Genomic DNA, 25,751 nt, shown 5'->3' with positions numbered 1-25,751 from the left:
TAAGATTATAAAATCACAAAGCAGGTGCCAATCTGCGTTAAAAGAGGGGATTTCATAGACTAGTGAAATTACAGGTCCAATTCTCTTTCCTTGAACACTGTCCCCCCTAGCCCCCCAAAAACAAAACAGTGCCTAGAACATAGTATGGCACAGTAGAAAGAGAATCAACTCTGCCATGAGATGACATGAGTTTAAATCCCATGTCTAATGTCTGAATGCCATAAACAAGGCTCTCTGAGCCTCAGTTTCCTCCTTTGTAAAATGAAGAGAAGGCAGTAGATGGCCTCTGAGGTTCCTTCTGGCCCTTATGGTCTTATAAGCCCACGAATATTTGTGGAAGTGAATTGAATCAGGACCCCTGCCTAGGAATCGAGGCAAGAAATACAGATCCTGGATAGAAAACTCAGTCATGCGAGGCAAGAGCTAACACAAGGATGGTGGAAGAGGGGACATAGAAGTTAGACCAACTCCTGCAAAACCAAGCCATGTGGCCCAGAACCACCCCAAAAGAGGGTGGTACCATTAGCATTTGGGCAAAGCCAGGAGCCAGGCTTGAATCAGCCTCATAAAGTGATCGGCTCATCACCTGCCTGAGCGTCTCTTTTAAACAAGCAGCTTGGCACGTCCTAAACTGGGTGGTGAGACAGTAGCATAGTCTGGAGGCTTCATTCCACAGGGTGAGTATGTCATATTGAGAAGGGAGATGGGAATGGGAAGGACCCACCCAGAGGGCACTCAGCAACAGTAAAATAGGGGAAGAAAGGTTATGGGGGGGGGGAACACAGAGGCCCCTAGAAAGTAACAGCCTGGCATCATGCCCTGAATGGATTTGCCTCCATCACACCCCAGAGACTGGAATATCAGAAAGCTGCTCCAGTAATAATCTCCCCACTGAGGCTACCCAGGGAGACAGAACCCTCCATTCCCTATCCCAATTCAGACTCCCAGAAGCCCAGCTCTCTACACCAAGCCTATAGATAACTTCCTTTCTGCTGAAAACCCACAATCTCCTTCCTACCCACGCTTCTCCTGGGAAATCCATAGCTCACAGACACTAGACTATTCTTGACCAGAGTCCAATTTCAGAGAGAGGAGTAGCCAGCTGCAGGCAGGTTTATAAGGGGATTAAATTCTCCTGGGGCTGGCACAACAGGCTCTGCAACCTTGGATCTGCCAGGCTTTCAGAGTCTGTTCCCTGGACCTAACATCAAGTTGTTTTAAAGTCCTAGGGGGAGGAGGGAAGGAGAAAAGTGGGAAGATTAAAAAAAAGATGAAGAAGAAAAATAAGCAGCTTTCTTCCAGTAGGCCCTCATGTGCCAGGCACATGTAGTGGCTTAATATAAAATTAGCTGGCCCAAGTCCCTGCAGATGGGGGTTGGGGAGATGGGGAAGGGATAGAACTCTGCCAGGACTCAGTTCAGCTCAATCCTTACTTGCCCATGCCCCCTCTGAGGCCATGCTTCACACTGGCCAGTGGCAATCAGCCTCCTCCCTTGTCCCCACACTTCTCATCTCCCCAAAGCCAGCTGCTTAAAGAACAAACCTGCCAGGACCTAATGATTCAGTAATATAGTGTGCTGCTTCAGAAACAACAGTGACTCTGCCAGAGATCAGAGTCCATAAGCCTCCCTGGTTAGAAAAGTCCCAGAGACTGGGGACTTTCTTCTGAAGTCATCTTTGCACATTCAATGCCTCAGGAGGGCTGTACACCATCAGCACCCCAGGACACAACCTAGGAAACACCAGACTTACAGGAAACAACACCCTAGGACAGAGAGCAGGAAGTGGTCTTAGGGGTCATGTGTCCAGCCCCCTCGTGATACAGAGGAGGCAAGTGAGGCCCATAGAAGAAAAGCAACTTGTCTAAGGTCACATGAGTAAAGTAAGAAACCAACCTAGAATTCAGAACCAGCTATCTGACTCCCAACCCAACAATATGACTCCTGGACAGAGAGAAAAAGACAGAGACAGAGTCAGAGACAAAGCTCTTTCCCAGCTGGCTCCCTGAGGCTCACTGACTGAGATGAAAATGAATTCTCTTTTAAGATTCCTTCACTGTTCCTTGGTATCCCAACTTCTCCCCCCTCTAACTTACTAATTTGCTTGGTCAAGAGATGCACCAAGAATTGCACAGTGCTGTCCTAGGTGCTGACAGATAAAAAGATAAATAAGGCTAGTCGCTGACCTCAATGAGCTTACAATCAAAGAATTTTCCTCTTTTCCAGACATAAAATTAAGAACTTATTTTCCAATCCTCTGTCTTCCTAGACATACTTCTTTAACACAATTAATTTAGGAGAATCTGTGAGTGGCCTCACAGATAGCAAACAGGATACAGTCTGGAAAGTCTTGAATTTGGATCTGGACCTCACCCCAGACGTGCTACGTATCTTTAATAAAATCATTTGAAATTACTTGCTGCTCAGTATCTACTTCCACAAAATGGGGAAAAATAAAGGCCACCACTCCCTACAGATTCATTTCTCCACCCTCAGGTCCTTCCATCTGCAATGTCCTGTCCAACTTTCCTTTTCTTCTTTATCAATTTAAAAAAAAAAAAGAAAATTACATCACCATCAGTCCCAGAACACAAGAGGGTCTGAGATCATTACTAAGTTTTAGCTGTTAATGTGACAGCTTCAACATTGGCCAGAAACACCCTTCCTGACCCATATTCTTTCATGAATCTAAAGTTTTCTGGCCAAAAAAAAAAAAAGGCAAACTGGTTCTCCTGTTCTCACTTATTATCACAACTGACTCAAAGGTCTAGAACCACAGCAAGTCCAAGCCATAACCTCAACAGATCTCGACCTTCTCAAGTGACCTTTCTACCAGTTGGGTTCAAAGAGTCCACACCTGGAAGAGCCAAGTATCCAGGCAGGTGGAGTGCAAACTAAAAACATTAAAAGAGGAAGTTACTGGAAGGCAGAAAGGAGATGGAGGACCACACAATCCTAATCTGAAATCTGGAAGGATCTCAGCATCATCTAATTCAGTCCCCTTGTTTTATAGATGGGGCCCCTGGAGGTAAAGGGATGTGAACAAAGAGCAGGATTTGAACCTATGCTCTCCAACTCTAGATGCCCTTTAGAAAAACATCCTAACTCTACTTCACAGAGAGCCTAAAGTAAAGTCCTTCCTTAGCCCCATACTTAAAAGCAAGGATTTAGGATTAGAAAGACATGTGCTTAGAACACAGGGAGAAGTCACTGACAAGCTGCAGGTTTTCAAAAAGATTTAAACCATCAGAGAAAAGGGGAGGTGAGAACCCTGAGCTGCTGATGAATCCAAACTTTTCTACACTTCCACTGGAGCCTCCTCCTCTCTTCCCTATAGTCAGTGACCCCAAAAGATGCTTGGAGACCCCAGAGGGAGGGACAACATACCTGGGAGCCCCCCATGTTCACAGAATCCAAGTTCCGGACTTCTTTCAGCTCTGCTGGTGAAGGGGGTCCTGGAGCCCCAGGAGTTTTTGTGGGTACCCAGCCCCACAGGCAGTGCATGACAGGTCTGATAACATTGACGCACAAGGGTTCAGGACTGGGGAGGCACTGAGCACCAGGGTGATCTCCAGCAACAAGGGGAGGGGAAGGGATATTGCTGGGGTTTTTTCTGACTCCACAAGGAACAAAAATAGGCCTGTGCCACTAGGGCTGGAAAAGTCAGCAAAACTTGGAGAGGGGTAGCAGGTGCTGTGTTTCAGAGGCTGGGCAGGCTGACTTGCACGCCCATGTTATGCTGTAGCAGGGGTTTATTTTTGGTGCCATTGGGGACTCCCTGCCCAAATCTCTAATGTGCAAATTGAGAATACTGGGTTTTACTCCATCACTCCCCTCACTCCTCGAGAATGAGGACTGAGTCATTTTTTTTAAATGTACCCTCCTCCTTGGTCCTCCCCAATTAATCACTGGGAAGTCCCTACCCCCAAGATGGGAAATTTAATCCCTCTCCCATATTCCTTCTCTGTCCTTCCCCCTCAAAAGGCCCATGGGTTGGAAGGTGGGCTAGATCTAAGGACTTAAAAAACTGCCTGCTCATCTTGTTTTAATGACCCACAGATACACACTCTCCCATCTGTAGCTTCCAAGTCTGCCTGACTTGTTATACTAAGTTTCCTCCAGTTTCCCAGCTCTACCTAAGGGCTCTCCCTAGTTTCCAGATGGAAAATCTGAAGTAGAGAGAAAAGCACTGGGTTCAATTGTGCAAGCATATTAAGAATCCCCTTTATAGTTTCTCTAGAAATATGAAGAAATCGCATTTCTTCTCTAAAGCCCTTTCCAGACTCCTGGATAGTTATTGTATGTCCTTCATTCTCAAAGAGGACCATGACATCAAGGAGATGATGCCATGACATGCAAGTGAACTGGATCTAAGTGAAGCAAGGCTGTGCAGGGTCACCAGCCTAGCTTTCACCTCCAGAGCCACCTGCGTCCAGTGGCCAGATATCGATCAGGACGACTGGAGATGGCCCTAATGCAGTGGGAGAGATTCTGGGGAGAAGCCCTTTGGACAGATCAGACAAAAGGGAAAAGGACTTTTCAATAATAGATGAAACTGAAGGCAACATTAAAGGCAATAGTCAGAAAATTAAGTCTCTCTTGTCAAGATAAGAACATTGCTTTTCCCCACTCCTGTACACAAGGACTGGGGCAACAGAATTACTTGCATGTTGCCTTTGCAGGCCCCCAACTAATAGCCAGGATATAAATCGATGCAAGGGAGACAGTCAGGTGGCTCAGTGGATTGAGCACTGGATCTGGAAGATCTGAGTTCAAATCTCTTCTCACTTACTAGATGTATGACTCTGAGCAAGTCACTTAACCTCTGTTTGCCTTAATCCACTGGAGAAGGAAATGGCAAACCAGGAAATGACCTGGCTCCAGGCCTGGCACTCTATCTGCTGCACCACTTAGCTGCCCCTAATGTATGCAAATGTATATCTCTCTACCTAGCCATATCCATTTGAATCTATAGATCTAGAAATGTATGCCTCTCACCTACTGAAAAGTCTTTCTCCCTTTTGTCTGATCTGTGTCACCCATCTTTCTAAGGGACTTCTCTCAGGAATCTGGAAAGGGTTTGAGAAAACAAATGTTATTTCTTCATAGAAACTAAAAGGGAGATTTTTAATATGCTTCCACAATTAAACCCTGTATTATGTATATAAATCTATCTATGTTTATATAACATACATATACCAGTATGCGTATATGTGTGTATGTGTGTGTAAAATATATATATATATATATATATATATATATATGAATTTCACTAAACCAAAGGTTAGTAAAAACACAGATAGATACACATATATATCCCTATTTTCACCAACTTTTCATTTTCTTCATAATCTGATGTAACATTTAAAAATCTTATCCTGAAAGGGAATCTATAGGCTTTACCAAATTTCCAAAAGAGTCCATGCCAAAAAAACAGATCTCAAAGTTTTCTTTCAACCCTTTTACCATCTCTAAGAGGAAGTGAGTTTGAATCTCCCTCCATACCCCCTCTGCCTTCTCCAGGCTTTGAGATTCCCTTAGGCTTTTTGGACTTCATTGCAGTTTGTAATAAGGTAGTTTAGTCTCATGGGAAGCACTTTGCATTAGAAGTTTTGCAAAGATCTCAGCTACAAGTCTAGCACCATACTTGATATGTGATCAGACTTTGGAATGGTTCTATGCCTCTATTTTTCCATCTGTGTAATGGAAGTCACTTGTAAAGATAAACCTAGGCACACAATGCAAGGTGTACTCAGATTCCCAGAAGAGATTCAATATATCAAGACAAGTAGAAAGAAAAGAGATTATTTAATGGAGACACAGATCAGGATTTTAAATCTATTGCCACATGAGATTCAACTTTGAAAGACCATGACAACCAAGTAGGATTTCAGAAAGCAGATGAACTATACCAGTGTCTAGATACCTAGCTCTCATTAGTTAGCAGAGGAATGCCTTTCAAGAGATCATGGAGAGGGAGGAGGGAGGAAGAGAAGAAATGTGAACCAAGAGTCCCAGAAACTCTCAGGCCATCCCTGAGGAGGGGGACAGGGAGCTCTGTCATTATATCTGCTGAAGCATTTTCACAGCTGGGCAGACAATATCCATCTCCTCACCCCAGAAACCTGAGTCTGATCAGGAGTAGAGAAACTGCCCCACTTCTCCATTCTCAACTCTCTTCCCATCTCTGCTTCCAGGATTACCTGCCCTTAACTCACCCATCACCAGAGAGAAGGTAAAGCTCACTTTCCCAGGTCCACATGGGGCAGCTTATCATCTAAGAAGGTAACTTGTTCTCTGTCTTCCTTGGCAAGAGTGACCATAGCTGCTGGGATAATCTTCCTCTGACACTGTTTTCATTAGACTTGTCAGGCCGGAAATATTGAAAGCCGAGGATAGAAGGGGATCAAAGTTCGTCAGAGCTCTGAAGGCAGAGAGGTTCAGCCCAGATGTCTCCATCAAGCCCCAGAATGCGAGAACAGACATACTCCCTCCTCCTAACCCCTTTCTCCAAGTTAATATCTAGATATTTTTTTCTTTTTACTGACATCTTATATTTACATCACCTAGGTTCTTCCCTTTTATCTCTTCTCCTACACCCTTTCCAGAGAACCATGCCTAATGAAAAAGTTTAAAAAAGAAACAAGCAGAAGAAAATATATATATCAAAACAGTTCAACACATCAAAAAAACTTCTGCCATTACATATATGTCACACATACACACACACTGTAAGAGATGCAGGTGAAGTAGAGTGGGGCATGTTGAGATCTTCTCTTATCTCTTCCTAGGAGATAATCCTGTTATTGCTGATTTTGCAATCTTCTACTCAACTATATTGGATGTGGTCACTCTTTCTACTGACATGGCTATAGCCATAATGCATAGTGTTTTCCTGGAACTGGGTACTTCACATTGCATGAGTTCCTGTAAGTCTTTCCATGCTTTTGTGGAATCATCAAATTCATTGTTTCTTATGTCACAGTAATATCCATGCCATCCAGGTACCACAATTTGTTCAGCCCTTCCCCAGTCAAAGTGTATCTAACTTTGATTTCCAGTTCTTTTGCTACGATGAAAAGTGCTGCTGGAGGCGGAGCCAGGACGGCAGAATAGAAAGATGGACCTAATAAACGCCATAAAAAACCTGCAAAAAAATGACTCTAAACAAAATCTAGAATAGCAAAAGCCAAAAATCACAGAGTGAAAGAGATTTCCAACCCAAGGCAGCCTAGAAGGCTTAACAGGAAAGGTCTGTCACACCAGGCAGAGGGCAGCCCACGAAGCTCAGCCCAACTTTGGAACATGACCAAAGCAGGCTTTGGGGATGGAATCCCTGGCAGCAGCTGCAGTTCCCAGATCTCTCAACCCACAAATGCCAAAGAAAGCTTCAAAGGTGAGTGAGAAAGCTTTTTCACTTGGGTGAGAAGGGAGAAGGGTCCTTTCCTAACTCCAAGCTGTGGCAGTAGCAGCAGCAACATCCATTTTTGGAGCCCTCCACCTCAAGCCCCTGAGAGAATTAAGCCACTGATCTGGATCTCAGCCCCAAATGGCAGCTCTGGGCTGAAGAAGAGTGCTGGCTGGAGTGATAGAGCAGATGGAAGCTTGGGAAATAGAATTCTACTTGTAGATTCTGGGTAGCTCCCAGACAAGAGCACAGGCCAGGAGAGGAGTGAACTCCTCTCCCTTGATTGTTCCACCTTGGAGGAACTGAGACCTTACAGGTCCCCAGAGTATACCCTCCTCTTGACAAAGGACTCAAAAATCAAGTAACTGGCTGGGAAAATGCCCCAAAAAGGGAGAAAAAATAAGACTACAGAAGGTTACGTTCTTGGTGAACAAGTATTTTCTTCCATCCTTTCAGGTGAGGAAGAACAATACTTACCATAAGAGGAAGACATAAAAGTCAAGGCTTCTACATGCAAAATCTCCAAAATAAATATGCAGTGGTCTCAGGTCATCAAAGAGCTCAAAAAGGATTTTGAAAATCAAGTAAGAGAGGAAAAGGAAAAACTGGGAAGAGAAATGAGAGATACAAGAAAATCATGAAAAGCGAGTCAACAGCTTGCTAAAGGAGACCCCAAAAAACGCAGAAGAAAATAGTACTTTTAAAAATAGACTAACTCAATTGGCAAAAGAGGTCTAAAAAGCCAATCAGGAGAAGAACGCTTTAAAAAGCAGAATTAGCCAAATGGAAAAGGAAGGTCAAAAGCAGAAATAGTTCTTTAAAAGAAAATAGTTCTTTAAAAATTTGAATGAAGCAGATGGAAGCTAATGACTTTATGACAAATCAAGAAATTACAAAATAAAACCAAAAGAATGAAAAAATAGAAGACAATGTGAAATATCTCATTGGAAAAACAACTGACTTGGATAATAGATACTGGAGAGGCAATTTAAAAATTATGGGGCTACCTGAAAGCCATGATCAAAAAAATAGCCTAGACATCATCTTTCATGAAATTAGAAAGAAATAATTCAATTACTGTGGAAATACAATCAGGATAACACAAGATCTAACAGCTTCCTCAATATGCCCTCTCTTTTATCACACACCTCCCTTCCCTTATCCCCATCTTCTCTCTTTTCTTGTAGGACAAGATAGATTTCTATACCCCATTACCTGTATTTCTTATTTCCCAGTTGCATGCAAAAACAATTTTCAACATTCATTCCTTAACCGTCTTTTCCTCCCTCTCTCCCTACCCATCCCCACTGAGAAGGCAAGCAATTCAATATGGGCTATATATATATACATGTGTGTGTGTGTGTGTGTGTGTGTGTGTGTGTGTGTGTGTGTGTGTAGTTTTCCTAAAGACTTGTTGTGAAAGACTAACTATATTTCCCTCCATTCTATCCTGTCCCCCTATTTATTCTATTCTCTCTTTAGACCTTGTCTCTCCCCTAATGTGATTACTTCTTATTACTCCCTCCTCCCATTTGACCTCCCTTCTATCATCCTTCCACTCCACTTATCCCCTTCTCCCCCACTTTCCTGTAGTGTAAGATAGATTTTCATACCAAATTGAGTGTGCATGTTATTCCTTTCTTAAGCCAAATGAGATGAGAGTAAGCTTCACTTTTTCCCTCTTACCTCCCCCTTTTCCCCTCCATTGTAAAAGTTTTTTCTTGCCTCTTTTATGGGAGATAATTTGCCCCATTCTATTTCTTCCTTTTTCCAATATATTCCTCTCTCACCCTTTAATTTTATTTTTTTAGATATCATTCCTTCCTATTCAACTCACCCTATGCCCTCTGTATGTGTATATATGTATAATCCCTCCAACCACCCAAATACTAAGAAAAGTCTCAAGAGTTACAAATATTATTTTTCTATGTAGGAATGTAAACAGTTTAATTTTAGAAAGTCCCTTATGATTTCTCTTTCCTGTTTACCTTTTCATGTTTTTCTTGATTCTCGTGTTTGAAAGTCAAATTTTCTATTCAGTTCTGGTCTCTTCATCAAGAATGCTTGAAAGTCTTCTATTTCATTGAATGACCAATTTTTCCCCTGAAGTATTATACTCAGTTTTGCTGGGTAGGTGATTCTTGGTTTTAATCCTAGTTCCTTTGATTTCTAGAATATCATATTCCAAGCCCTTTGATCCCTTAATGTAGAAGCTGCTAGATCTTGTGTTATCCTGATTGTATTTCCACAGTACTCAAATTGTTTCTTTCTGGCTGCTTGCAATATTTTCTCCTTGACCTGGGAATTCTGGAATTTGGTTACAATATTCCTAAGAGTCTCTCTTATTGAATCTCTTTCAAGAGGTGATCAGTGAATTCTTTCAATATTTATTTTAAAGCCCTTTGGTTCTAGAATATCAGGGCAGTTTTCCTTGATAATTTCATGAAAGATGATGTCTAGGTTCTTTCTTTGATCATGGCTTTCAGGTAGTCCCATAATTTTTAAATTGCCTCTCTAGTATCTATTTTCCAGGTCAGTTGTTTTTCCAATGAGATATTTCACATTGTCTTCTATTTTTTCTTTCTTTGGGTTTTGTTTTAAAATTTCTTGGTTTCTCATAAAGTCATTAGCTTCCATCTGCTCCATTCTAATTTTTAAAGAACTATTTTCTTCAGTGAGCTTTTGAACCTCCTTTTCATTCGGCTAATTCTGCTTTATAAAGAATTTTTCTCCTCATTGGCTTTTTGGACCTCTTTTGCCAATTGAGTTACTCTATTTTTAAAGGTGTTAGTTTCTTCTGCATTTTTTTGGGGGGTCTCCTTTAGCAAGCAGTTGACTCCCTTTTTATGATTTTCTCAAATCTCTCTCATTTCTCTTCTCAATTTTTCCTCCACTTTTCTTACTTGATTTTCAAAATCCTTTTTTGGACTCTTCAATGCCCTGAAACCATTGCATATTCATTTTGAAGGTTTTGCATGCAGAAGCCTTGTCTTCCTCTTATGGTAAGCATTGTTCTTCCTCTTCTGAAAGGATGGAAGAAAATACCTGCTCCCTAAGAAAGTAATCTTCTGTAGTCTAATTTTTCCCCCCTTTTTTAGGCATTTTCTTAGCCTTGATTTTTGAGTCTTTTGTCAAGAGGAAGGTATATTCTGGGGACCTGTAAGTTCTCAGTTTCTCCAAGGTGTAACAATCAAGGGAGAGGAGTTTACTCCTCTCCTGGTCTGCGCACTGATCTGGGAGCAACCAAAAACTTTTTTGCCCAGAATCTGTGAGTAAAATTCTCTCTCCACAGCAGCCTCTAGCTCTATCATGCCAGCACTCCTCCTCACCCCAGGGCTGCTCTCAGGACTGAGATTCAGATCAGCTGCTCAATTCCCCCAGGGGTTTGAGGTGGAAGGCTCCAAAAATTGACGCTGCTGCTGCAGTGGCTGCTGCCAGGAGTCCAGACCATGTTCCCTTCTCCTGGGTGTAGGAGCTTTCTCACTGGCCTTTGAAGCTGTCTTTGGCATTTGAGGGTTGAGAAATCTGGGAACCGCTGGTGTGAGTGGCACCCTGAAGCCTGTTCCGGTCCTGTCCCTGCTACGCCGCTGCGCTCTGCTCTGCACCCAGTGCAACAGACCTTTCCTGTCAGCCTTTCAGACTGTCTTGGGCTGGAAATATATTTTACCCTGTTGTTTTGTGGCTTCTGGTGCTCTAGAATTTGTTTAGAGTCATTTTTTATAGGTATTTCATGGGCTATATGGGGGAGCTTCTACAGATCCATCTTTCTACTCCATCATCTTGGTTCCACCCCCCAAAAAAAATGTTAAAAATTATTTTTATGTGTAATTAAAGAAAAAATAAAATAATTTTAATTTTAAAAAAGGAGTGTAGTAAGTATCTGATAAATTTTGATGTCCATAGGCAAAGCTCTAATCATCTCACCCTAATTACCTAGTTACTTACCTTGAGTCCAACAATTAGTTACACATACTTTCATTTTTTATGTAAGTAGGAATCCCTCTCCCTTGCATCTGAGTTAGACTCACTAAAACCTTAAGAAGCAACCAAGAACAGGTCTTATATAGAAGTAATACCCTCTTTCCTACCCCACATAAACAATCCCCTAATAAACAATAAGCAATTGAGGGTACTTCTGTTCCCAATTCCACTCCTGACTTTTAATACAATCTTGACCACCAAGTTCTTCTAGTATACAATCTTAAAGATAGGATAGCCTAATGGCCTAGATTCATGGAGGATGGTGGATAGAAGGAAGCCCTTTTAAATGTTGGAGAAGCTAAAGCAATAAAAACTACAATCCATGAAAAGTAGTTATTCTTCCCTCTCCCCCCCCCCACCCCCAGGAAACTCCTAGTTTTCATGTGGATATATGGCTATTGAGAAGGGCTGAAAAAATGAATCTCCCTCTCACATCTTTTCAGTCTATGGGGCAGACATATATTATGACATATACTGTCAGATGCAAATGATGACTGCTGGTGGGTTTTTGCTGAAATGACTTTTCTTTCTCTTTGGTTTTTAATCTTTGTTTCAAGGGTAACAAAGTTCACTAGGTGGGGTAAGAAGGAGGAACATAATCAGAAATAATGGAATGGCAGGAGAGGGAAGGCAAAGAATACTAAAAAGTCTTCTCTTTCTCCAATGGCCAAGGTTTTGAAGGGTAGTGTAATGATGGGGAAGAAGGGAAAGGAAATGATCTTTCAGAATTATTGGCAATTCATGTCAATGAATTTGTTACAATGTGTCAGTCAATTGGCATTTATTAATCACAATATGCCAGACCCTGTGCTGAGTGATGGGGATACAAAGAATGGCAAAAGACAATTCATGATTTCAAGGAGGTCACTGTCTAATGGGAAAAGAGAATATGCAAACAAGTATGCACGAACAAAAAATATATGGGATAAATTGGAGCTGACATCAGATAGAAGGAGCTAAGATTAAGGAGGATTGTCTTGCAAAGTCTTCTTGCAGAAAATGCTGACTTCAGATATGACTTGAACGAAGCCAGAAACACCAGGAGGCAGAGATGAGGAGGAAAAGCGTTCCAAGAATGGGGAACAGCTGGGAAAAATTCCAAGCCAGAGTCAGGAGATGGCGTGTCATCTACCAGGAAAAGCAAAGGAGGTCAGTGTCACTGGATCTCAGAGAATGTGCAGGGTAGGAAGGTAGAAGACAGAAAAGGTAAGAAGGGGCCAGGTCATGGAGGGTTTTAAGAGAAAAACAGAAAATTTTATATTTGATTCTGGAAGTAATAGGGAACCACTGGAGTTTATGGAATGGGAGTGGAGGGTAATGGGGTTAGATCTGAGTTTTAGAAAGATCAATTTGACCAATAAGTGGAAGACAGGCTGGAGAGAAGGGAAAGATCAACAAGAAGTCTCTTTCAATAATCTAAGCATCAAGTGATGAGGGGGTCTGCATCAGAGTAGTTGCTGTATCAGAGAAAAGGGAAAAGGAGGAGATATATGAGAGATGTTACAAAGCTACTAACAATAGAATTTGACCATTGACTGGATATGGGGGTGGTAAGAGAGAGGAATCAAAGATGAAACTTAGTTTGTGAGCCTGGATGACTGGGAGAAAGGTGGTGTCCTCAAAAGCAAAGTTTAAAGTTTAAAAGAGGGAAGCATTTGGGAGCAGAATAATGAGTTCAGTTTTGGACATGATGACTTTGTTCACCAGACATCAGTTCAAGATGGCGGTTGGAGATTTGAAACTGGAGGTCAGGAGAGAGGTTAGGGGTGGACCAAGAGACCTGAGGGTCATCTGCATCAAGATGATCGTTGAAATGACAGGAGCTGATGAGATCACCAAATGAAAATGGTATACATAGAGAAGAGAGACCAGGAATGAGCCTGAGGGGAGGGATGCCCAATGTTGACAGACTGAGAAACCAGCAAAGGAGACAAAAAGGGTTAGATAGGGAGGAAAGTTGTGAAAACCTAGAGAAAAGAGAATATCAAGAGAAGTGGAATCAATAATATCAAAGGCTTTTGAGAGGTCAAGATGGAGAAAAAGCCATGAAATGCAGCCATTAAGAGATTATTTGTAAGGGTAACTGGGTAAACACAGCCCCGAAATCAGGAGTTCATACCCAGCCTCAGACACGTACTAGCTGTATGACCCTGGGCAAGTCACTAAACCCATTACGAGAGAGAGAGAGAGACAGACAGACAGACAGACAGACAGACTTTGGAGAGAGTAATTTCAAATGAAGGATGAGATCAGAAGCTAGACTGCAGAGAATTAAGAAAAGAATTACAAGAAAGAAAACAGAGGCATAGATAATAGGTGGCCTTCTCAAGGTGTTTATGCAAAAAAGGGAGGAGAGGGATAGGAAGGAACTAAGTCCAGCAAGATGAAGGGGCTTGACTAAAGTCACAGAGTTAGTTCATGACAGAACTGGGCCATGAACACAAATCTCTGAGCACTGAGCCTAGAGTCAGGAAGATCCGAGTTCAAATCCCATCTTGGACACTTCCTAGTTGTAGGACCCTGTGCAAGTCACTTAACTCCTCTGTCTGGCTCATTTTCCTCCTCTATAAAATGGAAATAATAAACACCTACCTTCCAGGTAATGAGAAAAAAATGAGATATTTATAAATGGTCTACAAACCTTAAAATACTATAAAAATGCCACTTATTGTCGTCATCGTCGTCGTCGTCATCATCATCATCATCATCATCATCATCATCATCATCATCATCATCATCATCATCCCCTAATGGTTAGTCCAGTGTTCATTCTATGCCACTCATTCAATCATTCAATTTCATATTAAATTGGTCTTCCAAATGAATTAATTCCTCACTGTTCCTATTAGACCTAGCTCTATCAATCACCCCCTCCTTCCCTTTTAGCTTCACTTTTTTTCTCTCTAGTCTAGCAGCCTCTTTCCCTAAGTCAGAAGTGTCTAATTCCTCTCACCACTCCACCCCCAATTACAGGATCCATGATCAGAAATCTACTTGTGTGAGCCATATGAATATTTTACCCTCATAATTAACAATTAATACTCTCCTGCTCACAGGACACCTGGCAGCAGTCAATTAGACAATGGATTGGGCCAGCAGGTGGTTGGGTCCTACTGGCCAACTGGTTCAGGTGTTTTTTTTCCAATGATTATTATTGCAAAAACCTTCAGGCAAACCACACCATGAGATCAGGAAGGCTGGAACAGCCTACACATCACACGTTGGATGCCTGGGCCTAAGGCCTTAATAATAACAGCACACATTTACATGGCACTGTGAAGTTTACATGTTCAAGGCAACCCCACAAGGTAGGCAGTGTGTATATATATCATTCCCATTTCATGGATGAGAAAACTGAGGATCTGAGAGGTTATGATCACATATCAATTAAAGACAATTGGTATTCAAAATCCAGGTCTTGAGATTTTGCATTGTCTCTCTCACAAACATATTTAGGTCTCCTGTAATTCTAAAAGATGTGTCCCTATATCCTCCTCTCCTCTTCTTCCTCCTTTACTGATAAATTTCTTGGAAAAGTAGTCTGATGACACCACTTCCTGTGCAGTCAGGTACCTCAGAGTTCTTTTCCAACTGGCTGCTGCCCACTTTACTTTCACCAAGAGCAGTGACCTCCTCATCCCCAACACCAATAGACTTGCCTCATTCTTCATTTCCTCCATCCCTCTCAGTGGAATGTGGCATGGCCTTTCTTTGAATTTTTTCCTCCCTTAGTTTCCATGTGGATAGTCCACATGGGGTCAAGCCCCTCCTCTGTTTCTGATGGTCCCTCTTCCTCCATTCCCATACATATAAGCATGCCCCAAGGCCCCTTGGCTCTCTCCTTAATTCACTTCCACAAATATTTATTAGTCTTCTCCAGACCTCGTCAGGCTGATGTCCAGACAAGAGATGCCCAGTCCATCACAGCCCACATCTAAAGTCTTTCCAGCTTTGGGAACCAGCCAGAGCTGGTAGGCCGGCCACTGGCAAATGTTCTGAAAATCCAAGGTCACTTCCATTCCTTAAGGATGGATGCATCCAAGAAGGAGGCAGGAGAATGGGATGGTGGAGAGGGGACTGGAATGGGAATGAGGAAGGCCTGAGTTCAAATCTTGCCTTAGACAATGACTAATTGTATGACCTTAGACAAGTCACTTAGCCTTTGTATCACTTTCCTCAGAGATTGGTTGGACCACACGGTCCCTTTGGCTTTAAATAAACTTATGATCCCATAAAGTACTATAAAGAAGGAACTTTGCAAACCTAAAAGCATTATGCAAATGTTAGCTATTGTGATTTATGAGGTTCCATTCATGGAAGGATATTTTATACAGCACTTATCCCATTCTCCCCAGTCCAATTATGAGGTCATCTCTTCCAATTGCCTCATTTTATAGATAAGGAAACTGACACCCAAATAGGTTAAGTGATTTCCCCAAGGTCACACAGATAGGACCCTGGGTCTCCTACTCTACTCTCCACCACCCACCCCTCAGCCCTGCCTTTGAGGCTGGTATCTCAGGCCACCCTATGACAGCAGGCCCAGACAGTGGCAGATCCCTGCAGAGAAGCAGAAGTCAAACAGGCTGGTAGGGTAAGAGGAAAATCCACTAAATCTACAGTATGTGTTACTTAACTTGTTTGGGTCTTGTCATCTTTTCTATAAAGTGAGAGTTGGATTTACCCTTTAGAATGGAGTTCCTAGGGGGCAAGAGCCAGTTTTCTTGTGGTTTTTGACCTTTCTGTGTAATTCCAGAACTTATCAGAGCCCCTGGCACATAATAGGTACTTAAGAAATATTTGTTGACTGACTGACCTGAAACCATTGACAATATCGAAGACTCCTCCACCTCTCAGTTCCCTAAGAGGCACTGAGAGGTCATCAAAGGGGGACTAGACTCGATATTAGAACAAACTGAATTGATATCCAGCCCCTGATACCTGTATGACTATAAGCTGCTTTATTTCTCTGAGATGCAGTACGCTCTTCTACAAAATGGGTGTAATAATGTTCATCCTGTCCCGCTTCTAGGTAGCTCACCCAAGCCCAGGCTGCAGAATCCAACCCCTCATGATGTAAGGCCTCTTGGCCCTGAATGCCGCAGCAGCCACACTGGCCCTATGCCACCCCTGCCCAGTCAGGTCGCCCCAGATGGACAACTCACCTGCACCACGTCAGTCCTTATGTTCAGAGTGTACAGCCAGTCACTGAAGCGCGGGTAACTGTTCAGCTCCACCGTCCGCTCCCCGGGGGCCACACTGAGCTTGTACTGCCTCTGTTTGCTGATGTACCGAACCAGTTTGGCCTGTTGGGAATCCCAGAAAGCAAGAGATTTAATCAAGCATGACTTCACTCACCTCTCTGCTGAGCAGGCCCTAAAGTGGAGGAGAGTCGGGTAAACTCAGAACACTGAAGGGGCCTAGAATCCCAGCTGGCCTTTGTATAGCACTCTGGGCTCTGCAAGGTGCCTCATGGATTATCACAACAGCCCCAAAATGCTTTCATTTGACCAGTGAGGAAACCAGTGAGGCTGAAAGCCGTTCAGTGACTAGCCAAGGGCTATCACATGGCTGATCAGTTCCTGAGGGAGGATCTGAAATCAGATCCTCCAGAAAGCTTCTTGGGGTGGGGAACCTGAGTCCTCGAGGATCCCCACCCTTGTAACAAATTTAGAGATAGAAGGGATTTGTGAGAAAAACTAGTCCAACCCCCTCGATGTACAAATGAGAGAACTGAGCCCTTTTACAGACACAAAGGCATAAGTGCAAAAGTTGGGATTTGAACCTGGGTCCCACTTCATTCAGGTTCTATCATGACTTCAAAAAAAAAAAAAATGGAAGGGTTGGGGGAGATTAGAAGCATGGGGAAGAAAACTCTACACCCTCTGTGAAGGGACACCAAGGCCAGCTGACCTCAGCATTCAGGCTCACGGCTTAGAAGGACCAAGCTTGCTCCTCAAGAAGAGACAAGAAATATAGCTCCCTCCCTTCACTGAGGAGGTGGGGACCTATGGGTACGGAACACTGCATACACCATCTGATGTCTCAGTTTTGCTGAACTGCTTTCTGGTTTTTTCCATCTCTTTCTCGCTTATTTTTGCAGTTGATGCATTCTGCTTTGTTACTGGGAAAGTATTATACAACGATTTGGGGCAGCTCCTGGGTACGAACATACACCTTCTTCCTTATCCAAGTTATTTTCTTTTAAGCTAATATCTCATTCTTTTTAAAAATTTAGATTTATAATTTTTTTCCAATTAACAAGTTTTTTGGATTTGGTTTTTTTGCTGTTGTTTTTGGTTGGGGGGGTTGGTTTGTTTTTGGTCACAAGGGCTGGTTTTCTGGGTGAGGCAGTCAGGAGAGATACATTCAGAAATAAGGATGATATAAAAACTAAAGATATCAATAAAAACTTATTTTTTAAACTACCTGCCTATTCTCCACTCTCCTACTCTCCATTATCCAAGAAGTTGAAATAAATGTGAATAGCCAGAGAAAAAGAGATTTGGACTGGACAGAAGGAAAAACTGGTTAGTAAGTGACCAGAGATCACTGACTTGAGTTATACTACTACTACTACTGCTACTGCTACTGCTGCTGCTGCTGCTGCTGCTGCTGCTGCTGCTGCTGCTGCTGCTGCTGCTGCTGCTGCTACTGCTACTGCTACCACTATTACCACCACCACCACTACTACTACTACCACCACCACTACAAGTTTGTACATTGCTTTAAAGATTACAATGCTTGTTGCACAGCAGCTTATTTAGTTCCACAATTCCTCCATTACTTAGCAGAAACCCTCACATCTATGATGCTTGGAGGGTAATCTACTTTGGAGACAGGAGGCAGAACCAAATGAACTCAGGGAAGTCCAGGTTCTCCCAAGAACTCATGCAATTCATAGAACCAAAGGATGCCTGAACAGAAGAGGACCAGAGAGAATCTTCCCTTTGACCTCTGCCTGGTTAAGCTGTACCCTTTCAGAATCATAGCCGATGTCCCCTTATTGGGCCTTTCCTTTGACCTGTGGCAAAGGAGCAGCCTCACATTTGAATCCACGTTCCCCGCTTCAGAGATTCATTAAAAAGCTACTCAACTCAAGAGCGGTTTTCCTCTGGGATGTAGTTTGGAATTCATACTGTAGAAGTCACCCAGTCAGGTGGAGAATATAGATGAAGTCTCCCTAGTATATAACACAGAGCCAAGATTTTGCTAGTAGCTACAGGCAACGGCGATTATTTTATTATCCGCTAGCATTCTGCAGTCACTTGCCAACAACCTCATCTAAGAATTTTCATGGCTGGCATACAGTTCCAAGAGTCAGCTGTCACATCCTCGGTGGCTGGACAATCCCTGAGTTGGAAGAATCTTTCTTGGGTGATCCTAATAGATGAGACCTCATCTCTAGGAAGCCCAGCCTACACAGACAAAAGTTTCCTGGAACCCTCTAGGAATAAGGGAAAAGAAACCCTCAAACTTCTCCTGGTCACTGTTTTCTTCAACTATCTAAAACACTGGGTCTCTTTGTAGGATGCCCCGCTGGGCTGCAGCTTATGTCCAAAATCTTTTGTGGAAGGGAAGAATATTTTGTGTTTGTTTGTTTAATTTTGCAAACACTTTTGAGTCTGCTAACTCACCCTTATCTTTGGTGGTGAACAAGACCACGTGCCTGATTTCACTCCCCATCTCCCAAGAGGATGACTGGTTTACCTACCTAACTGCTTCCTATGTAGCCAGCGGTGGAATTGTGGCTGGCCACGACCCACAGACAGCTGTCTCAGCTGAATATAAACCAGAATATGGGGTCTGAGCACAGCTTTTCCTCTGCATCTCTGGGTGATCGCCAGCTTGGCTGGAACTGGGTATAAGCACCTATTCCCCCATGCCTCACATACAAAATCACAGTGTTGGAAGGTGAGAGGTCATTCTGTCCAGCTTTCCACCAGTTGTGGGATTTCTTCTACAATATTCCTACCTGATTTGTACTCTCATGCCTAGTATTTTTAAAATAAAGATCAAGATGACTATCTTTTTACTAATATATTTCTTCTCAAGAGCCATCAGGGAAAAAATCTCAACAAAACCAACCAGTACATGAACTAAGCACAATACTGTGTGTGATGATTCCCCAGGACCTAACACAGTGCCTGAACACAGAGAATGTGCTAATAAGTGTTTGTTGATTGACCAAAAATGTATTTAACATTCCACGTCCATAATGTCCCACCTTTTCACCTAGGCATTCTCAAATGTCTTCTTTGGGGCCAAAGTAGGTAATTACTATGATGCAGCATTCAGTTTCAATTTTATTCCTTTTTCAATCAATCATCAGCATTTATTAAATTTGTATTAAATTAAATTTACTAAATATTAATATTACAAATTATTAATTATAAGTCAGTCATGGTGCTGAGTGCTAAGGATACCAAGAAAATCCAAGACAGTTTCTGCCACTGAGAAGCTCACTTTCTCATGAGGGAGAAAAGGTGTGAACAATTACCAGCTTATAAGATGGAGAATAGATGGGTAATCCCAATGGGAAGGCACTAGCAGTTGGGGGGAAGGCACTAGCAGTTGAGGGGAACTAGTAAGGAGGGGAGGAAGTAAACTGAGAGGGAAAACAGGTTATTATTGGTTACTCTGCTAAGAGCTTTACAGATAAAATCTGCCTCTTGCAGATTGAAGCTGAATCTTGAAGGAAGCTCATCAATCAATCAGTAAATATTTATTAAGCACCTACCATGTGGTAGGTCCTTTCCTAAGCAACAGGGATACAAAAAAAGAGACAAAAGACAATCCCTTCCCTCGTAGAGCTTAAATCCAATGGGGAAGAGAACATGATGACAAATGAAGTAAATTCTATACAGGATAAATAGGAAATTATTAACAAAGGGAAGGCACTGGGATTAAGAAGGGTTAAAGAGGGAGGGCATTCCAGGCATGGGGCACAACTGGTACAAAGGCATGGAGTCAGGAGATCAGAGCATCATATGCCAAGAAGAACAAAAAGTCCATTGTCACTGGACTGTAATGTACACTCCATTTACAAAGCTGTTTACTCGTTTACCTGGTTCTGCTCACCTCACTTGGTACCAGTTCATCTAAGGCTTCCCATGCTGATCTGTCTCTCATGGCATAGTAATAATCCATTCTAGCTATGTACTACAACTTATTCAGTCATTCCCCAATCTATGGCATGTTTTGAATCCATTTCTTTGCTACTTAAAAAAAAAAAAGGGAGGGTGAAAAGAGAACTTCCAGTTTTATTTGGGCTTGCTTCTCCTTCAATCCTCTCAGATTGATTACATTGGGCGTCGTACCTCTTGGCATACTTCAGCAAATATTTACAAAGCATCTATTACATACCTCTGAGCAGCCCAGGCTTATAGGATAAAGCTGAAGGGGTCTATAATCTGGTTCAAGTCCCTCATTTTAGAGGAGTAAATTGGACCTAAAGAGCTAGACTGGCTAGCTCATGATCAAATGGCAAGCACATCACAGCATCAAAATTTGAACCCGGGGGGCAGAGCCAAGATGGCGGAGTAGAAAGACGCACATATGCTACCTCCGAACCCACTGCCCACAAAATATCTGTAAAAAAAGAACCACCGGCGAATTCTGGAGCAGCAGAAGCCACAGAACAACGGAGCGGAGGAGATTTCTGCTCCAGAGAGCCTGAAAACCTCTCGCAAAAGGTCCCTCGCGCCCCGGACCAGGAGCAGAGCCCAACCCTGCCTCGGCGGCGCGGTGCGGAAAGGAGCAGATCCGAGCAGGCTTCAGGGATGAGCAGGCTTCAGGGACGGAATCTCCAGCGGCCGCACAGGTCCCCCCACCCACAGGTGATGGGGGTCGGTGAGAGGGTCTCTTCGTCAGGTCGAGAGGGACGTGGGGTGCCCCCATAACTCAGGCCCCCTTGGGAGGCAGCAGCGGAGGCAGGAGCAGACCAGGGCTCCTCAAGCAGGCAGGAGCCCGGATCCATTGTTGAAGGTCTCTGCATAAACCCCCTGAGGGAACTTAGCCTAGGAGGCGGCCCTACACCCACCTGAGCACCTGAACTTGATCTCACACTGAATAGCAGCCCTGCCCCCACCCAAAGCCCTGAGGCTGGGAAGCAGCATTTGAATCTCAGACCCCAAGTGCTGGCTGGGAGGATCTGGAGGCGAGGTGGGGGAAGAGAGGACACTCAGAAGTCCAGTCACTGGCTGGGAAAATGCCTAGAAAAGGGAAAAAAATAAGACTATAGAAGGTTACTTTCTTGGTGAACAGGCATTTCCTCCCTTCCTTTCTGATGAGGAAGAACAATGCTTACCATCAGGCAAAGACACAGAAGTCAAGGCTTCTGTATCCCAGCCCACTTAATGGGCTTAGGCCATGGAAGAGCTCAAAAAGGATTTTGAAAATCAAGTTAGAGAGGTGAAGGAAAAACTGGGAAGAGAAATGAGTGACATGCAAGCAAAGCATGAACAGCAGGTCAGCACCCTGCTAAAGGAGACCCAAAAAAATGCTGAAGAAAATAACACCTTGAAAAATAGGCTAACTCAATTGGCAAAAGAGGTTCAAAAAGCCAATGAGGAGAAGAATGCTTTCAAAAGCAGAATTAGCCAAATGGAAAAGGAGATTCAAAAGCTCACTGAAGAAAATAGTTCTTTCAAAATTAGAATGGAACAGATGCAGGCTAATGACTTTATGAGAAACCAAGAAATCACAAAACAAAACCAAAAGAATGAAAAAATGGAAGATCATGTGAAATATCTCATTGGAAAAACAACTGACCTGGAGAATAGATCCAGGAGAGATAATTTAAAAATTATGGGCCTACCTGAAAGCCATGATCAAAAAAAGAGCCTAGACATCATCTTTCATGAAATTATCAAGGAAAACTGCCCTGAGATTCTAGAACCAGAGGGCAAAATAAGTATTCAAGGAATCCACAGATCACTACCTAAAAGAGATCCAAAAAGAGAAACTCCTAGGAACATTGTGGCCAAGTTCCAGAGTTCCCAGGTCAAGGAGAAAATATTGCAAGCAGCTAGAAAGAAACAATTCAAGTATTGTGGAAATACAATCAGGATAACACAAGATCTAGCAGCTTCTACATTAAGGGATCGAAGGGCGTGGAATAGGATATTCCAGAAGTCAAAGGAACTAGGACTAAAACTAAGAATCACCTATCCAGCAAAACTGAGTATAATACCTCAGGGGAAAAATTGGTCTTTCAATGAAATAGAGGACTTTCAAGCATTCTTGATGAAAAGACCAGAGCTGAATAGAAAATTTGACTTTCAAACACAAGAATGAAGAGAAGCATGAAAAAGTAAATAGCAAAGAGAAGTCATAAGGGACCTTACTAAAGTTGAACTGTTTACATTCCTACATGGAAAGACAATATTAGTAACTCTTGAAACTATTCAGTATCTGGGTACTGGGTGGGATTAACATACACACACATGCACATGCACACGCACACACATAGAGACAGAGTGCACAGAGTGAATTGAAGAGGATGGGATCATATCTCATAAAAATGAAATCAAGCAGTGAGAGAGAAATATATTGGGAGGAGAAAGGGAGAAATGGAATGGGGCAAATTATCTCTCATAAAAGAGGCAAGCAAAAGACTTATTAGTGGAGGGATAAAGAGGGGAGGTGAGAGAAAAACATGAAGTTTACTCTCATCACATTTCACTAAAGGAAGGAATAAAATGCACACTCATTTTGGTATGAAAACCTATCTTACAATACAGGAAAGTAGGGGATAAGGGGATAAGCAGGGTGGGGGGGGGATGATGGAAGGGAGGGCATAGGGAAGAGGGAGCAATTTGAGGTCAACACTCATGGGGAGGGACAGGATCAAAAGAGAGAACAGAAGTAATGGGGGACAGGATAGGATGGAGGGAAATATAATTAGTTCTTACACAACATGACTATTATGGAAGTCATTTGTAAAACTATACAGATTTGGCCTATATTGAATTGCTTGCCTTCCAAAGGGAAGGGGTGGGGAGGGAGGGAGAAAGAGAAGTTGGAACTCAAAGTTTTAGTAACAACTGTCGAGTACTGTTCTTGCCACTAGGAAGTAAGAAATACAGGTTAAGGGGTATAGGATGGAGACAAGGGCAGAGAGGGATGATAGAAGAGAGGGCAGATTGGCAGACAGGGGCAATTATAACGCTCGGTGTTTTGGGGTGGGGGGAGGGGACAAAAGGGGAGAAAATTTGGAACCCAAAATTTTGTGAAAATGAATGTTAAAAGTTAAATAAATAAATAAATTTTTAAAAAATGAACTTTAAAAAAAATAAATTAAAAAAAATTAAATTAAAAAAAAAAATTTGAACCCGGGACTTTTGCCTCCATATGCAGTGTTCTTTGTCCTATATCCTAGGCTACTGTGTTAGATGCAAAGGACCAAACCATGGGCCTTGACCAAACTAAATGGAAAAAGAGTAACAAAATAAGATATGGTCATTTATGGAGTTCACTGCTTAGGAGTTTTTGCTGCTCAGTCATTTCAGTCCTGTCCAACTCTTCATGATCCTATTTGGGGTTTTCTTGGTAGAGATTCTGGAAAGGTGTGCCATTTCCTTCTCCAGCTCATTTGACAGATAAGGAAACTGGGGCAAACTGAGGGTGAAGTGACTTGCTCAGGATCACACAGCTAGTAAGTCTAAAAGCAGAGAAGTACAACTTGTGCGCAACCATAGACAACTCTTCCTTTTTCTGGACCACAGTTTCTTCATCTTTAAAATAAAGGAGTCGGACTGGAAGATCCTTTCCAATTTTAAAGCCACAATCCCATGATGATTCTTTATCACAAGCAAGGGAGGCAGGGACACCTTGTTCCTTGCCCATCATCCTGGAACTACAGACTGGGCTCCAGGAAACCAAATTCTTCTCTTCTCCACCATTTATATCACCAGCTGTTCCCTCCCCATTTACTGCTTTCTCTTCTGTCACAACCACCAGCAGGAGGAAGAAGAAACAAAAACACCACCTGTGCTCCCAACTCCTTCAGCTTCCTAGCCAAAATTTCTTCAAACCCCCACTAGAGATTAGGCTCAGATTCCTTCTGAGAGTATCATTTATTCCCCCATAAATCGACAGAAGTGTGTGGGGGTGTCTGATGGGCTGAAGTCTTGGTAGGGTCACTGACAACCTGAATATATACACATACACACATACATACATACATACACACACGTATATACACACATACATATACATGCATATACACACATACAAACATACATATACACATACGTGTGTGTGTGTGTGTGTGTGTGTGTAGATGCTCTGAGGAGAAAAGCACTACTCCTTACTTGTCACATACCAAATTCTCCCCCAATTCTTCCTTTTGGAGAATGTGGGATCCAAATCATTCTAAGGTTGATCATTGAACAGACTAGCTCCCCAGCTGGTCTCCTAAAAGGTTGCTGGACCTTTCTGTCTAATATCAAGATTAACTAAACTAATTGGACTAGAACCAGAATCTAAATTTTTTGACATTATATAATGCAGAAAGATGGAGTCTTACTTACATATGCAAGGTAGATGAAGATGCCAAGATAGGGCAGGAGGTTAGCGCCAAGTCAGAATCTGGCGCTACTTTAAAATCTGATCAAGTCTAGCAAAGGGAAACTATTTAATTTGTTAAGAATTCATTATATATATTAAGAATTCAATTTCAAAGGGTAGACTGGGCTAAGTGCACAGAGCTGGCACAGGTATGTGATACGACACATGGCTAATACTGTAGAAACCACTTCTGGCTATATCAGCCATTGGCTATGATGGCCCCAAACCAAGAAGTTTCTGATAACCTGACAGCCATAAGCTCATGAAACTTACAAAACCATAAGAAGAAATGACTCACAGAACTGGGATATCTTCTGGTATTTAAAAAGGCAGGAAGTGTCTCATTCTCCAAGGATGAAACAAGCAAACAGTCTGTAGCATTCAGGAGAGATAAGGCTCACAAGTCCAAAATTTTTTCATGGTTTTTTTTTCTTTTAATTTTGTCATGCTTTTCCAAAAGTTGGCTGTGGTGGAGACATGGAGGGGCATGATGGTAAATCCAAAGTACCTTCCAGAAGGAACTGTAACACCCAGCAGCGTTTTCTCTCCACCATAGAACTATGAGTCTTTTTTTCTTGTAGAATAGAAAAATAAATAAATAAATAGAGATTCAGGAATCAGACAGACTTGAAAAATTATGGGACTCCCTCCTTCCCCGCTCCTGACCACAGTGGGTGTGTTCAAATTGCCAGGAAAGGAAGGAATATGTGTGACAATGAAATGAGCTCTGACTTTGGAGTTAGAGGGACTGGGTTCACATTCTACCTCTGACTTTCTTTAAACTGTGAGAT

At 42.5% G+C, this 25,751-nt stretch overlaps 1 protein-coding gene across 7 annotated transcripts in view; it reads right to left on the bottom strand.

The window, feature by feature from the left end:
• KSR1 (kinase suppressor of ras 1) overlaps positions 1 to 25,751 on the bottom strand; it is a 215,420-nt gene that overhangs the window by 78,147 nt on the left and 111,522 nt on the right. For all 7 annotated transcript variants that reach the window (XM_072639739.1, XM_072639735.1, XM_072639736.1 and 4 more), the window contains exon 2: positions 16,554 to 16,694. In XM_072639739.1, coding sequence (XP_072495840.1) covers positions 16,554 to 16,694 — 141 coding nt within the window. The remainder of the gene's footprint in view (positions 1 to 16,553; positions 16,695 to 25,751) is intronic.

The sequence above is a fragment of the Notamacropus eugenii genome, chromosome 2 (assembly GCF_028372415.1).
Source record: "Notamacropus eugenii isolate mMacEug1 chromosome 2, mMacEug1.pri_v2, whole genome shotgun sequence".
Taxonomy (NCBI): Eukaryota; Metazoa; Chordata; class Mammalia; order Diprotodontia; family Macropodidae; genus Notamacropus; species Notamacropus eugenii.
This window is presented reverse-complemented; position numbering and strand designations above follow the sequence as displayed.